Here is a 15,534-nt window from a genome sequence, read left to right as displayed (position 1 = left end):
TAATCCTTCAGGTACTTGAGTCAAGTATTGGGTGTCAGAATCAGGACAGAGTAACTATGAAATGTAGTGGGCCTCTATTACACAAAATATCAAACTACATGATGCAATGCTCCCTTTTGGCTTGAGCCTAAGCATCTGAAACTTGGCCAGCTGGTGCTTGGCTTTCTTTCTAAGGATGTTTACAAGACAAAACTGCTGTCCTGGTAGTTGCATTTGTGTCTTTTTCTTAATAAGCTTATTATCAAAGAAAAATTCACTTTGAATAACACAGCATTTAGTTGCTTCTTTTCTGAAATCTTACTTCTTGTATTAGTTTTCTAACTGTGGCTAATATAATTCAACATGTAAGTATAGTTAACTTTTAAGGAATAAAATTAACTCAAGTTTAACTATTACAGTTTAAATTTAAAGCTGTAAATAAATAATCAAGGGGAAGAGAGGCTGAACTAAAATTTTATAGAAGGAATAGCTCAACAGTTTTGAGATTTTCTTGCTCTACATGATTTTCAATCTGGAAAAATAATTTCTTACACACAGAAATTTATTGAAACTTATCATTTGTGTTATGTGATGGGTATGCTTCCGTTTTACATATGATCTTTTTTAACATAGGTGACTAATACTTACATATGATTCTTCCAGTTAATTATGAAGGCATTGTCAGAAACCTCACGGTAAGTGCTGACTTATCTGTTGCTCTGTCTGAATTTCTACTGACATTTACAGATACTTTATAGCATTAGCTGTTTGCTGGGCAACTTACTATTTGTACTTTTGTTCAGTGACAGGATGAGGGGACATAATCTTATACTGCACCGGGGAGGTTTAGGTTGGACATCTGGAAGAATTTTTTTCTAGTTGACAAGGTGGATGTTCACTCATAATTGTACTTGATGATCTCAGAGGTCTTTTCCAACCTAATTGGTTCTGTGTGTGACCTTTGGTTAACAACAGCAGCAAAAGTAGTTCCACACAGGGGAAGGTGAAAATGGAGTAAGGTGACACACGGCTATCGGGTTGTGCATTAACTAAGGCTTTGTGTTCGTCTCACTGTATTTTGTTGCTCTTCCAACTGGAGCACTTGTGTATCTGGACCATACTAGCTGAGGGCCATGTCAGTATAAAGCTCAGCTCTACTGCCAGGATACACACAGGATTTTCTTGCTCACACCTTTTTGGTAAACAGCTTTGAGAGAGGCTATTGAATTATTTTTTTTGGGGGGTGGGGACGGTGTCAGTTGCAGTTTTATGAATTTGCTTTTTTGTTCTGTCCTTGGCTTCTGCTCTCACCTCTGCATGGTAATCTGTTCGCCTCTCATTTATGCAGACACTGTTGTTGGTGAGAACAATGGTGTTTTTATAGATGACTTCAGTATTCAAAGTTGCCATTATTACAGTAGAGATTTTATTTTGCGGGTTTTTTTTTTCCTTTTAAAAATCATTAATGGATCTTGGGTCGTAAAAAAGTTTTTGTCCCTGAGTGATCAGTCTAAAAAACCCTAAATGTCTGTTACCTTCTCTGTTACAGAGCTGTACATTTTTGCACTGGACAGTCTCTTATCACTTGTGGAAGTACCATGATCATGTCTTAGTGTAATTCTTTGTAAATTCTACACAGTACCATTTGGTTCTGTACAATTTTAGGCTGTAAGAAAAATAAAAAAAGTGGGTTTTGTCCATGATGCAATATTAAATAGCTTTTAATACTATTGAATCCAAAACCAGTCAGTATTTGTGATTTAAGTGTTCATGCATATGTCTCAGATCTTATGACTCCTAACCTAGTGGAGTTACCTTGTTCTTAGTGGAAGCTACTGCAGACCATCTGCAATTGATGTGCTTTGTAAGAAGTGTGCAAGACATAAAATACACATTTCACCAAAATTTCCTTATGTCTTAATTTAAACATTTCAGTGCATAAAACCAAACCAGCCTTTCAAAGCTTATATGAAACAGCTGCTACCCAAGCGTTTCCATTATTCCTACAATGACCGGATCGAACCGCTGCACTTTTATTTGGACTCCCAGTGGCAGCTTGCTCGGTAAGTTACACATCTCAGTACCGACTGTACAACAAATGATTTCATGTTTTCTCTTCCAAGTGCTTAGTGATAGCTGTTAGCATGTGATATTCTTGTTTGTCATAGCAAAGGGACACTGCAAAGGAACAATGCATGCTTTTTCCTGCAGGTTTTGCTGGCCTAGGGAGGCTTAATTCTAAACTGGCAGCTATTGGAGTTCTCCCTGCTGGGTGTGGAGGTAGTGGCAGGATAGAAACTAAAGTCCTCACTCTCAGATATCTAAGCACATCTTGCCATGCTGTAGGAATTTCCAATGTGAGTCAATGGAAGCAGAGCATGTAAATAATTTCTAGGTTAAATCAGTCTTGTCGGTCATTGAACTTACTGAGTCCATGGTAGTTAATGACCTTATGTGTTTTGATGAAAGAATTTCCAAGTCCCAGAACAGTGTTCTCTCTTGTAATGGTATTAATTTTGAGCACCTCTGTGATACTTCAGGGCTTTCATCATGGAAGAGTTTTTCAGTGTACCTCTTCAGTAAGTCCTGTTGTGTAACACTTTAGACATGCACAGGTTGTGCAAATCAGGTTTGGGTTAATAGAACTCTGTGTTTACATGGTGTGTATAGCACAGGTTGGATGTTTGCTTTTAGTAGACTGTAAGATTCCCATTTGAATGGTCAAAATTAGATTAGTGTTTTTATTAAAAAAAATATTGAGAATATACTTACCTAAAGTACTGTAAAGTTGTTACCCAAGTGGTTGTGAGCTGAAAATCTGTTATCCTGAAATGAAATTTTTTTTTTTCATATGTCATGTGCTTTGACTTTAAATGACTCTGATGGACACATGAAAATTCCAAAGGGATAACATTTGCAGAGAAAATTACCATTCTGATTTTAAAGGCATTCGCTTCCCAAGCACTAAAAACTTCTCATTCCTTAGGGACAATCCTCTAAGTATCTTTAAACAGAAAAGTAAATATGTCATCAGTGAATGTACTTTATGCTGATTTGATTTGAAAAGCGTGAGTTATATAAGCTGTGTATTTTTAATAGAAAACCGCTTGAGATTAAAAGCTGCAAAGGTGGATTCCATGGCTCAGACAATCGCTTCCCCAATATGCAGGTGAGGTTTAAGCTTATGTTGGCTCTAATTTTTAGCTTCTTCTATTTCCAAATACTGTGTTTGGTGGGTATTGTTTGTTTTTGGTGTTTTTTTAAGATCTGTGGTATTATTCCATCTACATTTAAAGAAATCAAGCATTTATAGGATTGATATTGTGATGTGCTGGATAGTTCACACAAATAAGGAGAGTATTGAATTTCTTCTCTTTAATGAAAAATTGGAAGAGATCATAGAGAAACATGAAATCAGATCCTTAGTTTTGTCTAATTTGGGAAGTCACTTAATCTATCCTCTGCCTTAGCTTCTGCTATCAGTAAAATGAAAGCATATATTCTCGATTTCAAAAAGCTGTTCTCAGGATTAAAATCCACAAACCATTGTGAGGTACTTGGAACTATTACAGTGAATATTTGTAAACACAGTTATAAAGAGAAATATGTGCGTTACATGGACTTTGTAGGTCTTCTCATGAAACTTGTGTTTCATAATTTCCTCTCTTAAAAGCCTTTTTTTCACTTTTTGTAGAGTTATACAGTGTTAGCATCAACACTGCTTTCTAAAAAAATCTTAATCTTGTATCAATTTATATTGATATATATATTGTATCAGGCTTATACTTCTTCCCTGATTTGACAATGGAAAACCTATTGATAGTTTCTAGTGAGGGGTTGCAGTCAGCAAGCCACATGATGCCAAATGTGTTCCATCTCTCTCTGCTGCAGTTTGTGTAATTTTTTTTTCCGTAGATTGACTCTATTCAAACTTTTTTGCCATACTTGAGATTCAGTTCATAGCACCCCTAACAAGTCTTAAAACTAGATAAAATATATAATGTATTCTTTTTTGGCTAACATTATAGCAGCATAACAGCATTTCATACTCTGCAATTACTGAAAACAACAGAAAGGAGGTAGCGTGTCCCTGCCTCATCTGGTTCAAATTAGGCCAGCTGAGTACATTATTAGCCCACAGATTCTAGTATCAACAGCTGCAAAATAATGCACTGTGTTATGCTTTAATCTCAAAAAAAAGGAGTTAAGAGTTGGGTTTTAGCCTCTGTTTTTGCCATACAGTTATGAAATCTGAGACAATGGCATTGCTCACGAAGAGCTTGGAGGTCTTACCCAGGGATGTGCTATAGGGTGTAAAACATCCATCACTCATTCGGTATCTTGATACCACAGATGTGTGCAATCTGTTTCTCTTCATTAAAAATAAACTGAATAACTGAGAATAAGTTTTAGAACAATGCTTTTGGCAGCAGTTGAACTTGAAGTTCTTGCTTCTTTGTTCATCAAACCCTGCAGTATGCTGGTGTAAGATTTGTGTGGCTACAGTGTCAACTAGGTTGGGGAATTGAATCAGAAGGAAAAAAATCAGCAGGAAAAAAAAAAAAAAGAAAGGTTTTTTGAGCTTGCAGCATGCCTGGATCAGGTCCAGTACAGCTTGGGAAGTGGTGCAAGAAGAAAGAACATCTGCAAACCAGGCATGGAAGCCTACGATCCTACCATTGCTGAAACCACTTAAAGCATTGCTACCCACAGATGTTTTTATAGCCCCAAGTTAAAAGCTTCCAAATTGTTTACAGGATGTGATGGTTACTTTGGATCAACATTTCCATTAAATATTTTAAAGCATTTAAGAAAATACCTTTTCATTTCTTCAAAAGCAGAGAAGAGCAAGGGACATCATAAATGGCTAAAGGCAACAATGAGACAGAATTGTGTTTCTTAATACTCTACTACTGCTTTTAAACATTATTCTTATACATCTGCTTTATTTAAAAGAAAAACACGTGTTTTTGACTTGATACATACTGTGTTGGTAAAGTAAAGATTAAGTTCTTGGAAGAAAATGCCCTCTGAGTATGAAGATAATTTTAATTTCAACTTGTCTTAAACAGAATTCCACTATACTTTTCTCTGTAAATCCTAGGCTATCTTTATTGGTTTTGGACCAGGATTCAAGTTTGGTACTCAAGTTGATCCATTTGAAAACATTGAAGTATATAATTTAATGTGTGGTAAGTACAGTGGAGGTGGGTCAGTTTTGTTCAGTAAAATATAATATCTTTTTGGCAGTGTAAATCTTCTAATAACAAATTAAGTGTCCTCAGAAACTCATCTTTAAGTGTTGCTGCTGATTTTCATAAATCAGCTGCTTGTTTTTCTGAGAAAGGGCCATCTCTACATGACTAACAGCAGTTTAGGATCTACTGGTCAGGCTACCTTGTATATCTCTTTTCCACTGGTCTCACTGTGTATTCCTCTGGCTTTTTCAGAGCTGGTGCTTTGACTCACCACTGCTAAAAATATTGCTCTCTACCATCATGAAGGGAAACCTCCTTTCCCCCCTCTTTCAAACACAATGTTACTGTGACTCCTTATTCCTGTGTCCCTTCATTCTGTATTTAATGGTTTCTCAAAAAAATCTGTCACTGGATCTACCACTTTCTGTTCATTTATTCTCCTCACCTGTTTTCCATTATTTCCTGCCTGCTTTCCTCTCTGCTCAGAACCTATAATGCTTCCATGAGAAGAAAAGCATTTCCAGAGAGTTTGGTCCAGAAAATACTTAAGAGTACTGCAAATGCTTGAAGTTGGTGGCTGTACTGAAGTGACTTGCTCAGCCTCACAGGAAGAGTAGTACCATACTGAACTCTAGCTAAGGACCTGTGTGGTCCCTTTTAAAGAGGTTACATTGCTTTTCGTTTTGGGCGATGTGGGCATCAGGCAGTGAAGCTTTGACTCATTCTTACTTGTAAGCACGATGTAATCAGATGTGTATTACAGTGTATCTCCTCCTGTTAATATCACTTGAATTCTTTCATAGATTTGCTGGGTTTGAAACCAGCACCAAACAATGGAACTCATGGACGCCTAAATCACCTATTAAAGCACCCTGTTTACACTCCCCACCATCCCAAAGAAACAAGTCATCCTTCTAAATGCTCTGTGGTGGGAGAAACAGCCTTTTCAGTGAGCCTTGGCTGCTCCTGCAGGACAGGGGTAAGCACTGAAATGGTTAAAGTTGTGGAGGCATAAGTCTGTGTTGCATTCAAAGAGTGAAACTTTGCATTCTCCAGATAGTTTTACAATCCCTTACCATTAGCTTCAAAATCAACTCTTGCTTGGGGTGAGTACTAGCCTGTATTTGTGTATTAATTTTTTGCAGATTGCTTATGTTAAGTCACATTAATCTTTGAAGAGCCTGGAAAAACCCCACAGAAGCTTGATGGGGAAAGCATTCAGTTCTTGCTTGCTTCACTAAATTATGTTGAAGTTTCTGTTCTGTGAATATTAAGTTTGGGCTGTGGTTTTCAAGCCTGTAGATTTGCTTGTTGCAAAACCAATTTGCTTCTGCAAATTCCCTGTAGCTCCTCTCCAGTACATGTCAGTGAATTCTGTGTATGTATAACTTGCAAGACAGAAGTTACATTTGGGTGTGGTACCGACTCATAAGGTGCTTTGTAGAATCTCACTGCTTTTCCTTTATAATTATAGGGCTTGCCAATAAGAGATTTTCATCAGCGATTAAATCTTACTGAAACAGAAGGTAAGAATTTCAGATAATAATATAAAATTAAAAAGCTAACAGCAATGACAAAATTACTAGTCATCAAACATTTTATGTTTTTAAACTTCTGAGCAACTCTCAAGTAAATGATGTGAAAATGCTCTGAAATACTTGCTGGAGCTATAGCCCTGCCTGGAGAATTTGTGGATGCCTCACCCCTGGAAGTGTTAAAGGCCAGGATGGGTGGGGAGCACAACTTGATCTAGAGGAAGATGTCCCTGCTCTTGACAGGGTGGTTGAAACTAGATGGTTTTTTTGGTGTCTTACAGCCCATACCATTCTATGATTCTCATGTTTTTGAATACAGTCCTCATGAACCATTTGTTCTCAGGTAAATGTGTATCTTTATACTTGTGTCTTTATGGCATATGTGTTATCTGTTACTTTTGACTTTTCTAGTACTGAAGTAATGAGCAGTCCAGAATGGGAACCAAGAGTGTTGTATGGGGAAGCACCTGATAACAAATCAATGCAAATAATGATACCCATAATGGCAGTATACTTTTAATGAGGCATAAGGAGTATTTTACGTGTTTGTTATGTGGTCTTGAGCTATTACTTCTTTCACTTATGCTTTATTTCCATTCAAATTCCATTTCCGGACAAACACTTGCCATGTTTAAGCTGCAGTTTGCAAGGCCATAGATGTGCTCGTGAGTCATAAAACAAAATCAACTATTTTGAGCATGAAACGAGTAAAACAGCAAGTAAATAATGAAAATTGTAAGTCAAAATGGAACCTAGTCCCAGGTGCTAATGCCTTAATAGATGATATCAAGAAGTTTAGGTTGTCAGAAATAGGCTGATAGAGACCTTGCCTCGTGTGTGTGTTCATGAAACCTTGGGGATTTTATGCAAATAAACTATATTTGGCAACACCTCGCTATGGCTCATTATTATTAAGAATTGGACATAAATGCCAGTTACTGGCAGGGTCGAGTATTTGCTGCTTATCCAGAGCTAATTCAAGGCTTCTGTTGATTTGTGTAGTTTGTCCTGAAAAAAGTGATAGAGCTTCCTTGAATCTGTTCCACTAATGACAGGTCATTAATTTTAAAGTGTGTCCCAGAACCTTTTTAAAGTAAGTCTTCCAGTATTATAATGCTCATGAGAGCAACAAAACCAAATCCAGATGGAATGATATGATGTGTTTTCCCTAAAGTGCGCAAGGAATTTTGCTGAAACAGACTCTAAGGTTCTCTGAGGACTTTGTTAAACCTGGCTTTGAAGAAACTTGACAAGGCCAGGCACAATAACATATTTCAGTTCTTTTTTGTAGAAATAAGAATTTAAGGCTCTAAACCTACATTTTTGAAGAAGTAGGATTTTGCCTTGAATTATCAGTGAGAACTGGTATAGCACTGTCTTAACAGAAATAATTTCATTATTAATTGTAAGATTAAGAATTAATTAGATATAAAAAGCATTTCACAGATAGAAGAATTCTAGTCACCAGCCTTAGAAGCTCCTTAAGACTATATAGAGATCATCATTTACTTCAGTTTGCAAGTTCTCTCATTGATTGTCATAACTTGACAGTCTGTAAGGACAAAAAAATTATAAATGCATTTTTACTTTTATGAAAAAAATATAAATTGTTTTTCCCTCATGGGTGGAGAAGTAACTGTCATAATCTTCACTTTTTTTTGTGCTGTGGAATTACTGTGGAAAACGCTCTGCACATTCATTGCTCAAATTATTTTCCCATCCAATACATTTGCCTTAAAATTGTATAATAATTTGTGGATAGTAGGGACACATTTAATGAAGATATACTTTGGCACATTCTTTATCATTTTAGTCGTGTAATGATTGAAAATACTTGAATTTTCAAAGGCAAAGTGTTGAGTCCTTGCACAGTTGAAAATTCACTCCAGTGCTTCACTGTACTGTTTATTTAGATATCTGTATTTCCTACTCTTTTAAATGCTTTTTTACATACAACTGAAATAGTAATTTCAGATCACCAGAATGGATTTCTCTCCCATCTAGATGTTACATAAAAGCAGATCCCACATCTTAAAATTGAAACACAAAGTCAACAAAGACTTTAACCTTTGCAACTTAAATTTTTCTCTTGTTTTTAATGGCAAAAGCTTTTGGTTCATATATAAGCTTAATTTGTGCAGTATAAGTTTAAATGATTCCTTTATACTGGCTTCATCACTTAATTTATTGCCTTAGCATGGAAACTATGCCTTTGATAGAATAATGAAATTTTTTTGTCCCATTTCTGTGACTTCTGTTTGCTTGGCAATTGAAAATTAAGGCAGCTGTAGGTATATAGAAGAGGAGGGTACTTAACAACCAGTATTAATTGAAAAACAATAAGCACTATTTCTGTTGCAGTTGAGAAGACAGAAGAACTTAATTTACCCTATGGAAGGCCCAGGGTTCTGCAGAAAAAACATAATTACTGCCTCCTTTACCATTACCGCTACGTGAGCGGGTACAGCAGGGACTACAGGATGTCTCTGTGGAGCTCATACACTGTTGGCAAAGATGTAAGTATAAGAAGAAAGATTAGAAGAAACCTTGAAAAGTAAAAATCCAGAGTTTCAGTTATTCCTGAAGGCTTCTTATATCAGCTCATGATATGGGAGTCACCATGATGATGGAATCACCATCCCCGGAGGTGCTCAGGAAAGGGCTGGATTTGGCACTTAGTGCTATAGTCTAGTTGACAAGGTGATGATCAGTCAAAGACTGTATCTTAGAGGTCTTTTTCCAGCTGAAATAGGTCTGTGATATTATCTCCCAGGGAGCTAAGTTGAACCACGTAAGATATAAAGTGGAAATTTGTGTGAGGTTTGCTATGCTAATAAGGATTGGCTTTGACACTTCCATTTCTCAGAGTGAAAGAGTTTTGCCTCCAGACTGAGCAGATCCACCAGGAAGTGAGGAGCCCATTGCCATTGGTGTGGAACCCCTAGGAGGCTGCACTGGTTGCACAGGTCTGCTCAGCAAACTGTCAGTGCTGTCCTTAGAAACTGGCCTCAATGTGGGTTTCATATTCTTAATGCAGTTTGTGATGTAGCAGGATCCTTTTGAAAAAATAATCTCAGAACCATCTTGAGCTGTTCATGTCCTGATATGATTCTTCTCTCAGAATATAATCCTGACTGGGGGAAAAAAAGAGACTGGGTGAAATAAAGAAGGTCTTTGTGGTCCTGAACCTTATGCTTAAGATACACCTGTTCAGTGTAGAGCACTGATCTGATGAATGAAAATTTTTTTTCAAGTTGGCCTTTCCCATTCAGAGAAAATTTAGAAGCCAGATCATGCTTAAAATTTATTAGGATAGTAGAGAATACTTTTAAATTTAATTATCTAGGAATCATAGGTTTTAAATAATGACTGTTATAATTAAATTTAGCTAAACTCTGGCAAGATTTACTTGATCCTAAATATTTTGAGGGTAGTGGCGTGAAGCAACCAGTTACTTTAACAAGTGGCCCATACTTCTATCTGTCAATTATGTGAGCCTGTCTATCTGTCAGTAAGTCAGGTATGGTCACCCCTAAATTATCTTTTAGAAGATGTTATAGTTGACTAAAATGCTCCAGTTGTGTTCACTTTATTCCCAAGGTGTATGAAGTTGATGGGAGGCCTTGTTTTCCACTGACATAAGAGGAACAATACTCATACTGAGAGAATTATTGCAAGTCAGCTTTCACAATGACACTTTCTTCTTGTTCAATAGGACAAATGGATTTCTTCTATAGGAGCTGCCTCCAGCTGTTTACACAAAGATGTTCGTATTTCACAGAATCATAACCAGACCTGTTTGTTTTACAACAATCATCCTCACCTAACTTATGGGTTTCTTGCTCCTCCAAGTAAGTACTTTGTCTTTATTGTTTAGCATATCTGATTGACATGATTTTTAATGTTTTTAGCAGGTGTAGTCTTTTGTAAATGTTCTTGATACCTAATCAGAAGACAAAGCAGTTTGCTTTGTATTGCTGCAGTTCATTTCAGCATATGAGAAAGGAAAACATTTTAGATGCTTCAGCACTTAGTGGGTTGTCAAAGGGCACTTAGTGCTTCCCAGAAGTTTTGACACTTATTGTGTTTCTAAAGTAGCATCTCACAGAAGAAACTGGGAGGGACATGTAGACATTGAGTAAAGTCCAGCAAGCTGTAAATTGCAAATTCACTTTGTATACATGGATAAATTGTTTGTGAACCTGATCTGGAAGTATTTTTATTGACTCTACTGTGTTGAATAGCAAGTAGCAGGTTATTTAAATATCCCCATCAAACGTAGTTTGCAAAGTTTCAACAGAATCCTATCTTTAAGCCTAGATTCTGCAGTCAGGGAAAGTTGGCCTGACACTCACTAATTTTATTTCTTTTCCCACAATTCAGAAGCCTGTTGTGATATTCTTAAATCTCATTAAATTTGCCAATTGTATATCTAACAAGTGTAATTGCTCCTGCTACTTAGATTATTTATTTGAGATGGAATCCAGCAGGTACTGAAGTCAGCACTTACACTCACATCAGTTTTGGAAAATGAAATTAGGTCAGCTCCATCTCAATGTTATTACACTGATCACTAAAAGCATGAAAATGCAAGTTTTAAGTAAAAAATACATATAATTAATTGTCCTTTTTTTGCTTCAGATTTTATGACAGATGCAAAGAAACCTCACTATGATGCCTTGCTTACCAGCAACATTGTGCCAATGTATCCTGCATTTCAAGGTATTTTTTAATGCCTATTTGTATGCCCATAGTTGAATAGAAGACTGCTGGTATTGTGCTTGCTTCCAAACCATGCAAATGATCCCTGGTTCCTGGGAGAGAGGGATCATGAGATGGTTGGCTGACAGAAAATAAGCATGTTCCTGGTGAAAAAGAAGGGTAACTGTGGTACTTCTCCTGGAAAAAAAAAAAAAGATGTCCTGTTTTGTAATGGAATACTATTCAATTATTAATTGTAATTTAAAATATTATATAGGATAGATATGTCAGGACATCGCACAGTGAATGCAGCTGCCCAGTCGGATGCAGCCTTTAACAACAGCAAACACCTGTAGAATTTGGTTTTTTCCTAGCTTATCACGTGTGTCTATACTCTACTGAATACTCTGCAGAGTTGTATTAGCAGCTTCTATTGTGAAGATTGTTTCCTGATTCCATTACTCTGTTTCAGTGTTATGGAACTACTTCCATCAACACCTGCTGCCTGAATATGCTGCAGCCAGGAATGGTGTCAATGTAGTCAGTGGTCCTGTGTTTGATTATGACTCTGATGGGCTCTATGATACTCCAGAGAAGTTGAAAAGGTGAGAACTTTTCACATTATAATATTTTTTTTTCTCCAATCCTGGTTTGTTAGTAATTGTTATCCTTATTCAGAAAGACATGCAAAAGTTCCTAAGCAGATAAGTTCAGAAGGAACAAAGAGAAAAATGCACTTTCAAAATGTGTCATCCTAAACCTGAGGTGGAGTATAAGAGAAGCTGTTGTATGTGAAATGATGCCTACCAGCCTGAAAACTTAGGACATTGCCATTGCCTCTAGGAGAGGACAAGGCAAGGGCTTATCCCTGGTGGCATGGTTGATACTTCCTGAGCTGGCAATGTTCTACTACAAGTTGTGGGTCACATTAGTGAGCAAAATTGGTTCAAGCCAGCAGGCAGAGAGGTTCCTGGACTCAGGCTGAACTCTTCATCTCCTCTGGAGTTTAACACATTTTTATGGCAAATCAATTTGTTACATCTCATCAAACTTGTTACTTAAATCAGCCTACATGCCAATGTGATTCTCAAAAATATTAATCTGGAATTTTCCTTCCAGACCTAACCTTTCTTTGGACAAAACAGGTGAATTGATAAAATTGAATATAGCTGACTGTTGTCATTTGATCTTTGTGCAAGTATGATTTGGTGGATTTACAGAAAGATCTTTTATATTTCAGATACCCTGGTAATTCAGAAGTTCCAGTTCCAACTCACTTCTTCATTGTGCTGACTAGCTGTAAAAATACTTCTGAAACTCCTCTGGAGTGTGAAGGGTCTCTAGATGCCTTGTCTTTCATTGTACCTCACAGAGAAGACAACAGTGAAAGCTGTGCAGTAAGTTGTCTATTTGGCCCCCATAAACATCTGAAGTCAGGCTGGAGCTTGTTTTGTTGAATATCGGTGATTAACTGGTTAAAGCCTGTAAAAATGGTACAGCCTACATGCTCATCTTGAGAGAGAAAGCAACATTTTTTCAAATGGAATTATATCAAAGTTTGTGAATATGGTCAAATGGGAAAATAGGTCACTTCAAAGAGCAAAACTTAGAGCTAGCAGAGTGGAGTCAGAGTATGCAGAGACCAGCAATGTGATACATACATAGACTTCTGCAATGCAGCTATTCAGTCAACAGCTGAGAAGGGTGAAGAGCTTCTAAGAGGAGTCACCCACAACAAAAGGTTAGTGCTAAGACCAAATGCATTCCCAGAAGGAGAAGATACAGGTGTTCCTGAGGAGCACTGGTTGCTTCTAGTTCAGGTACTTTGGCATTATGGGGAGAACACACATAACTGCACTCCATATACAGCAGAAAAAAAAGTGTGGGAAGTGTAGACCAATGCTGCAGAAAGGAATTTGAACCAGACACAGCTCTTAGAAATATTTTTATCATCCTGATGGTAGATAGATGCTGGACCTAACTTGCCATTCCCCATTATCACCTGTAACTGGTGCAGTTACAGGTTTTGTACACTTGAGGAGGTAACAGCAAGAACTAAATTCAGATGTATAAATTCTATGTATAATCCTGCACACTCTCTTGTTAGATGCTTGCCAACAGTTATTGATTTGTCTTTATAAAACATCAAAATGTCTTTTTTTAGTAGATTAAATGCATCTCAGGAGAAAAAAAAAAGTTTTACAACCTCTTTCTTTTCTCTCCTCTGTCCCAATAGGATGGCAAGTCTGAGTCCATGTGGGTTGAAGACAGAATGAAGTTTCATACGGCTCGGATCAGAGATATAGAATTACTTACTGGACTCAGCTTCTACCAAGACAGAAAACAGCCAATATCTGACATTTTACAGTTAAAAACATATTTGCCAACTTTTGAGACAGTCTGATTTTTTCCTATGGAATGTTGTTATTCATGTCACAACTGATTTGTAAATAGACTTTTTTTTAATTAACTAAACCTTTTTTAAAAACAAAAATAAGCTGGAACTTTTATTGAGAACTCTTGACCAAAATGCCAGTAGAGAGGAGAGTGGGTGCCATATTTGTATCTCAGGGACTCCTGATGGACTATGCTTGTGACACAGGATGGCAGCGCCTGTCATTCCCACTTGGATGTGGTAGAACCATGTCCATTGTTATGCTAACATTTGGTCATCACAGTCTGAGACACGAACACAAATGTTATCTGTGAAATGCACTGGAGAGGGAGAATTTTATAAAGCATGGTTTATGATCAGTGTTCTACTTTAAAAATGCAGATAATTAGCAAATACAGTTCTGAGAAAGAACTACATTCTGGTGACCATTGAAATCTAAAAAACAGCACTCTTCTCACTCCAGCTTTCCTTGAAGTGTGAATTGCACTCTGAGCTTTGGGTGTCATAAAACAATGCAGCATTATGGTGCAAGAAGCTATACTGGGGTCAGTAGGACCGGTAACTCACATGGAAGAGATGCCTGGCTGCAGGAGTTCTGTGGGCTGGGAAGCCTTGGCATGTTGCTGCCCTCTGATGGCTCCAACACCGATGGGAATTAGATGCACAATTTGTATGTTGTACATGCATCCTCTGAATGGGTGGGTGTAGGATACATCAAGTCACCTGTAAATGAGAAGAAATTATGTCAGGAATATGTCTCAGCTCCCAGAAGTAATTATCTTACTTAAAGCTCAACTTAGATTTGATGGAAAGATTTTGCTTTATTGAAGTAAAGATGTGTTTCTCTGTTTGGTACATGTTTTTTGTCAGCTGTGGTTTTGGAATCCCATTTTTGAATGCAGGTGCTGTCAGAGATGCAAATTCTGAAGAAGCATGTAATGATCTTTCTTGGAAGCTTTCAGGCTACACAAACAGCTGCTACAGGCACTCAGGAGTGTAGGAACTCCCTCCTTTTCCAGCAAACATATTATCATCTTTGTAATTCTCCCACTCTCTAAAGCTGATGACCCAAAATTAGCTCTGTTATGTATAAAATTCGGCATAGCAAATTTCACATTTATGGTCTTCTCATTTAAAAAGGAGAAAATGCATCACGCACAAGTATTTCAGAAAAATGAAGAGCCTGTCACTGAGCAGAGAGGCATTTGACCTTACAGCTTGGCCAGGGCATGTTGAAGGCTGGATTTGAGAGCCTGCTGAAGTCAGAGGAAGCTTTTCCATTAACTTCAGTTTGAGTGGGCTGAAGTTCTGGGACCATTTTTTCTTTTAACCAAGTGTATTTTCTTGATCTTATGTTACGAGCATGAATTGTTTTTTTCTCAAGTAGTTTCACTGTGTGAAATCTAAATGTGTTGTAGCAACCTCACATTACGATAGGACTGTGACAGCATTATTCAGTGTAACTGCTTTGTAATGTTGCCTGTGACCAATAAACCCATCAGAAGTACTATGCTGTTTGTGACCCTTTCTGGACCAAATGCTACCAACTGGTGCAGTTATAGAGCACAATTTCAATTTTTTCGGGGGGTGGGGATGGGAGTTTCTTCAGTCTTTTCCCCATTAACTGAAGATAATTTCTCCAACTGTAATGTTAATTACATTTATTATTGGGAGAGGAAGGTAGGAAGAAAGATGGTCAAGGTGTTTTCTTTGGGTGTTTTGTTTT

The 15,534-nt window shown here is 37.3% G+C and overlaps 1 protein-coding gene across 2 annotated transcripts in view; it reads left to right on the top strand.

The window, feature by feature from the left end:
• The window catches only part of ENPP1 (ectonucleotide pyrophosphatase/phosphodiesterase 1), a 50,773-nt gene extending 35,457 nt beyond the window's left edge, over positions 1-15,316 (top strand). For both annotated transcript variants that reach the window (XM_015621494.3, XM_015621493.3), the window contains 12 exons: positions 643-674; positions 1,915-2,042; positions 3,079-3,148; positions 5,084-5,171; positions 5,981-6,156; positions 6,652-6,703; positions 9,074-9,228; positions 10,428-10,563; positions 11,354-11,434; positions 11,886-12,018; positions 12,654-12,810; positions 13,650-15,316. In XM_015621494.3, coding sequence (XP_015476980.1) covers positions 643-674; positions 1,915-2,042; positions 3,079-3,148; positions 5,084-5,171; positions 5,981-6,156; positions 6,652-6,703; positions 9,074-9,228; positions 10,428-10,563; positions 11,354-11,434; positions 11,886-12,018; positions 12,654-12,810; positions 13,650-13,817 — 1,376 coding nt within the window. In that variant the 3' untranslated portion in view covers positions 13,818-15,316. The remainder of the gene's footprint in view (positions 1-642; positions 675-1,914; positions 2,043-3,078; positions 3,149-5,083; positions 5,172-5,980; positions 6,157-6,651; positions 6,704-9,073; positions 9,229-10,427; positions 10,564-11,353; positions 11,435-11,885; positions 12,019-12,653; positions 12,811-13,649) is intronic.
• The last annotated feature ends 218 nt before the right edge of the window (positions 15,317-15,534 follow it).

This window comes from Parus major, chromosome 3 (genome assembly GCF_001522545.3).
Source record: "Parus major isolate Abel chromosome 3, Parus_major1.1, whole genome shotgun sequence".
Classification (NCBI taxonomy): domain Eukaryota; kingdom Metazoa; phylum Chordata; class Aves; order Passeriformes; family Paridae; genus Parus; species Parus major.
This window is presented reverse-complemented; position numbering and strand designations above follow the sequence as displayed.